Here is a 6,351-nt window from a genome sequence, read left to right as displayed (position 1 = left end):
AATGGTGCAACACCAAAATGGAGTAAGGTTTTACTCCAATGTATTACTCCATTTTCTACTCCAAAAATAATATTTCTTAAAGATTTCATTTTTATTTTATTAATAATTGCAAATAAAATCTTATACTTATAATTTTTTTATTTTTATTTTTGATGAAATGTGAAATTTATTGATCAAGTAAAGAATATGCATTTACATTGGGTGAGAAAACTATAAGCTATGAGCTATACAAAGAAAATGCTCGTAAAGACCTATGTGTTATCAAAAACTTCAAACCAACGCTGCATCAACCCGGCTAGCTTATGATTAGGTTTGTATCGAAGAGAACTGATTCGGTTCCGTATGGCCTTGTCGATGATTCGGATAGCTTGCTTTGTACTGTGATAACCTTTCTGATGTCTACGATCGTTCCTCTTCTTCCACATGTAATAGATGCATGTCTGAAACAGCATTTGGACTAGTATCTTGTCCAAGCTGCTAAGAGTGTTTCTGGTAACAAATTGCAGAGTAAGACTCCAGTCAGGATTGATCCGTCGCCCACACAGCCGTCCTGCAAGTCTATTCCAGACAGTGAAAGTAAAAGGACAAGCAAAAAAGATATGGTCCCTCGACTCATCCCTTTCTCCACACATCAAGCAACCTTGCTGTATGCCCCACACCCTCATACGCACTCCAGTTGATAGTCGATCCTTTATTGCCAGCCAAACAATAAAAGAGTATCTAGGAACGCCCTGTGAAAACCAAATACTCTTGCTCCAGACCACCTTATTCTTCTTCACCCGTACTTGATCCCAAGTTCTACTAGAAGAGAAGTGCGGTTTATATGTGTTCTCATCATGCTTCCAAAGCACCACGTCTCTACCATGTTCATCAAGTGGTACCCTTTCATTCTGGATACGGTCATGAAGTGCATGGTAATGCCTACTCCTGTGACCTCTGATGTTCCATTGCTGACCCAGAACTGCTTCACTAACTCGAGCGGTTCTCGCAACCCCAAGGTAGTACATACCCACATCACCCGTGATATCCATGAGTCTCCCCATCTGCAACCAGTCATCATGCCAAAAAAATGCAGTGTGACCATCGTTAATCTCAAACCGGATGAATTGATAAGCCAACTCTCTCAACTTGAGAAGCTTCCTCCAGATCCAAGATCCAAGATACTTATAAAAATTTACCGACCTTAGCGGATCCGGAACGGATTTTCCAGATTATTAAATTTACTTATTTTATGTTATTTTTATTTTTATTATTTATTTTTTCTGTTATTTTCATTATTTATTTAAAATTATTAAATAATCCTTTGTGGAATATACTATTTTCATGTTAATGTATCATTTTAAATATTATTTAAGTAAGAAATAAAAACATTAAAGATTGAAAGAACCATTTTATAAATAAAAAAAGTTCAACTCCAAAATGGAGTAATGGGTAAGATTACTCCATAAATGGAGTAACCCTAGCCATTACTCCATTTTGGAGTTGAAAATGAAGTGGGGTTGGAGAAGATTTTACTCCATAATGATGTTTGGAGTTGAAAATGGAGTAGGGTTGGAGATGCCCTTAGAGCATCTCCAATGTAAAACTCTATTTTTTCCTCCAAAATGGAGTAAAAGTAAAAATGGAGTAAAATTGCTCCAACCCTACTCCATTTCCCACTCCATTATAGAGTGATGAACAAACAAAAAATAAACTACTCCATTTATGGAGTAAATTTCATTATAGAGTAAGATATGGAGTTGGGTTGGAGCATTACTTACTCCATATCCACTTTTACTCCATTTTAGAGGAAAAAATGGAGTTGGGATGGAGATGCCCTTAGAGCACCTTATCTCATTTCAAGTAAAATTTTCTATCTCTATTTTATTTTTGATGAATTTATTTTATTTATTTATTATTTTATTTCTCATTCCATTAAAACAAAATAGGGTTGGATTAAAACTTAAAACTATAGACTTATGATATTTTGAAATAGAAAATGAAGCATACAAGTTCTCTAATACGTTAAAATAGTATAATTGAATTTATTTATAAGTTAAAATAGTATTATTGAATTTTATGTCAAAATAGTATTTGAATTTATTTATTTACTCCTATTATTTTATTTGATAGTGTTAGTTTTATTTTCTATTTTCTTAACTAAAGGCTATGTCGATTTTTGTTTACTAAAATTAGTGCTTCCTTAAACAAAAGTATATTATTATACATTTAAAAATGCAGTTTACAGTATTTGGAAGAAGCCTTAAAATTTAATTAGTACTAGATCTCGATTCGAACTGCTCTGTATTTTTTTCAGTTTTATATACGTTGATATTTATTTTAGATCATTAGTAGTATACATTTTTAAAAAGTTAATCTTATATTTTAATATTTATGTAACTATTTCAGATACAATAAATTAATAACGTTATAGTTTATATGATGTAGTTAATCAATTGTTTAGATCCGTCATATGTATTTATTTTATTGTGATTGCATTTAGTTATTAAACAAATTAATATATGCATGAAAAACATATTTAAAATTTATTTTGTATTTACTTTTTGATAAATTCTGACATGCCTTTCAAAGCTGGATTTCCTTTTAGCAAAATGTTTTTACTTTTATTCATTTTAAGTAATATATTATTGTATATAGAAAAATCCTAATATAATATATGTATTATATAGTTTGTTAATGTTAAGTTATTTTGTCATCGTATTATATTTTAACATGCATATTTTATAATTATGAAAAGTAAAATTTATAAATTTATCAATTTAATATAAATTTATCATTTTTAGTTTAATATAATAGTTTTATTTTAACATGATGGATCATATGATTATAAAATTGATAAAAATAGGGTATAATTTTATTTTATTTTATAAACGGTAATTGAATATATATTAATGCATAATAATAGCTCATTACTAATTATAAAATTAGTGAAAATATTTACATAAGTTTTTTGAAAATTAAAATATCGTTAAAATATTTATCAACAGATTTGTTAGAATACTTTTCAAATATATATATATATATATATATATATAAAAAGATATCATGATTAAAGTAGTTATAAATATTTTATATTATTAACTTTAATGAAATACATGTTAATTTTTATACATGTATTATATAGTTTGCTAGTATTAACATGTCTTACCAACATATTATATTTTTGAACATAAGTATTTATAATTATGAAAATAAATTATATATTATTTTATTAATTTAATATAATTTATCATATTTAGCTCAATATGATAATTTTCTTTTAATATGATTGATTATGATTATATAATAGATAAAAATAGGATAGATTTTTTACTTTTTATTTTATAAACGATAACTAAATATATTAATATATAATAATATTTCAAAACTAATTACGAAATTAGTGAAAATATTTACATATAATTTTTGAAAATTAATATCTTGCTAAAATCTTTTCAAACATAGTTTTAGATTTTTTAAAATATGTATTTTTATATTTAAATGAAAAGATATAAAAAAATATTATGATTAAAATAGTTTAAAGATTTTATGTGTTATTATTTTTAATAAAATAAATTTAATATGTTTTTTAAAAAATGGTCTAAATTAAAAAAACCTCACATGAAAGAAGTCATGATTTATATTTTAATAGAATAGAGACTTCTATTTTAAGAATAGATATTTGAGAACTATTTCGGCCAAAAACAAATTATTCTAGCAAATAATAAGGTCCTTTTGATTTGCCAAAGGGTATTTACTAAAATGTCTGAGAAGTCCTCTAATACTAAAGATATATCTTAAAATGGATTCCAATGTACTGCAGAATGTCTCTTCATGAGCAAAAATACGTATATGTACGTCTAACTGCCCTAAAAGGCAATCTTGTGTCCTTCGTGTGGTGTCGCTTGGCGTGGCTGACACTTGTAGGCTTGTAACTAAACTCGTACACGTACGTATGAGTTCACATTCTACATCTTTTTTTCACATTCTACATCTATGCACCTACTGTATACGTTTTTGTGCGTAAATGTTTTTTTTTTGACTGAGCATGTTGTTTTTGTTTTTATGTTGTTTTCTTCGTTTGCTATGTTTATTGTTTTTAAGCATTCGGCCAAAGTATTCTTGCGCCGTCAACAACTTCCTTATATTCTTTCTATTATCTTCCGGAGGTATCTTCTAAATTCTAAAAGTAGGAACTGTTAGTCAGAAAATATTTTGGAAGAGATCCAGCGCTGGTTCGATAGTTTAAGAGGTCCGAAAGCTAAGAAAAATATATATATATATATGAAAATTATTTTGCTAATGCTATTAGCCAAGTGATGAGAGAGATGAACAAAGTTTGTTATTTTTTGTTATTTTCATTGAAGGTTTCGATTACAACAGTGCGGTTTATATATGCTTGAATTATCCGGAACAAATTAACCAACAAAACTATTAAACCGTATTAATTTAACCATTATTCAATATGGTAAAACCGAACCGTACAGAACCGAACCGAACCAAAATAGACAATATAGTTTGGTTTTGGTATATACCATATAAACCGAATGGATATAATTTTATAAAAACCGTAGGATTTGGATATGGTTTGGTATATAACCGATTAAACTGAATAAACCAAACAAAACCGATTAAAAGTAAAAACATGTAAATATGTATATATTTTATAACAATACATGAAAATCTATTTGTTACATAAGTTAAATTTATGTTAATAACTATTACCATAATTTTATAGTAATAAAGAACCTTAATTTGTAAAACACTTGAACTATAATTAAATAATAATACATCGTAGTTCAGACATCTTATTTTCTAAGTTTTCTTTTGATTTTTTTTGTTTTATTTTAATTTTCACTAAATTAATATGAAGATTATAAATTTGATGGACAATAATTAATGGAAAATTTTCACAATTTTTTTCTTATCTGTAAACAAACAGAGTTTCGTGTTCAATTGAAAAAGTATGACTTTAATAAACACTAAATATGGAAGAGTGAAAAAACTTTTCTTTCATGTTTCTGTTTTGTTTCATATTTTTATTTTTAAAATTTCAAAGTTTGATTTTAGTTATAGATTTGATTATTTTATTTGATGGTAGAAGAATTTTAATTTTTTTGTTCATTTATTTGAACATGTAATATATTTTTAATAAACGACTGTGTTGACAATATGATTCTAAAATTCATATAATATGATCTCAAACTAAATAATTATGTTTTTTGGTATAAAACCGAATAAACCGAAAACCGACAGTATATAAACCGAACCGCACCGAAGTAAATATGGATTTAGAATGGTAGTTATATTTTACTAACTGAAATACCGAAAACCAAAAAAATGAACCTAAACCAAACCGATATCCGGATTGAACACTCCTAGTCTCTTTCAAAATGACGACGAAAGTGTAAAAAAACAAAACTCAACTTGATCTTTCTTGAAAAACCCTAGCTACTAGCGAACTCTAAGTGCGGCGGCGTTATCTTTCCGACGCCGGTGACTTTATCAGCGTCGGAGGTCTCCCTCTTAGCTCTATCTCTTGTTTTCCTTATCCCTTTCGGCACCTCTCAAGCTTCCCGGTGATATGCTCACGGTATATGGTGAAATTCGGAGGTTCCGATGACTGTTCTGACCGGGGTAGAGCAGGACCTTGTCAGACTGAAGGTGGATCTGGAGTGGTGGCGAGCTGTGTGGAGGGGAGGTCTTGGGATGGGTCAGATTTTAGGGTTAGCTGTCTGTAGTTTGACGAGACATTTTTATCTTGGTCTCGGTTAACTCCCAGCGTTGAGGCGGTGGCACGAGGCTGTTGGTTGTCATCGTTACAAATCTGGAAGATGGTTCAGTGTAGTTGTCTTGAGGTTCAGATCCGTCAAGAGAGGGTGCGTGTATGGCGACTGGAGAAGATCTGGTGTCTGAATTGCTCTTCATCCCTTCACGGCCATGTGAACTTCAGAGTTTCTCTCCGGAGGCACACTGGAGTTGGCACGATGGACGTGTGTTCGCTGGATTATCTCTCAGGTTTGCGTGTACTGAACTTTCGGATAACGTAAAGAATCGTCGATAATTCGGTCGGAGAAAGGAAGGGAAGTGCTTCACTTTATACAAGCTGAGTATCGACATTGGCATGAACCTTAAGATGCTTCCATACATCGGTTTTGTAACAAAGTTTAGTATCAAGATTTCACCATACTGTTGCATCTCGACCAGATTCTATAATGTGGATGCGATTTAGCAAGCCTATGTAAAGAACCATATCATCACCAAAATAGGTGGATCGGGAATCGAATCCATCGGAATAAGATTTGACGAAGAAGCTTTAGCTGGAAGAGCTGATTTTGGAGCTGATCCATCATTGTTGATCGACGAAGAAGA

General features: G+C 30.0%; 1 protein-coding gene across 1 annotated transcript; it reads right to left on the bottom strand.

Moving 5' to 3' along the window:
* Positions 1 to 251: 251 nt before the first annotated feature.
* On the bottom strand, positions 252 to 1,043 carry LOC125589068. Its single transcript, XM_048761266.1, has one exon. The coding sequence runs from the start codon at positions 1,041 to 1,043 to the stop codon at positions 252 to 254; it is 792 nt and encodes a 263-aa protein (XP_048617223.1).
* Between the last annotated feature and the right edge of the window lie 5,308 nt (positions 1,044 to 6,351).

The sequence above is a fragment of the Brassica napus genome, chromosome A2, assembly GCF_020379485.1.
Source record: "Brassica napus cultivar Da-Ae chromosome A2, Da-Ae, whole genome shotgun sequence".
In the NCBI taxonomy this organism is placed as follows: Eukaryota; Viridiplantae; Streptophyta; class Magnoliopsida; order Brassicales; family Brassicaceae; genus Brassica; species Brassica napus.
Note: the sequence above shows the minus strand (reverse complement) of the source record. Positions and strands in the feature narration are given on the sequence as shown.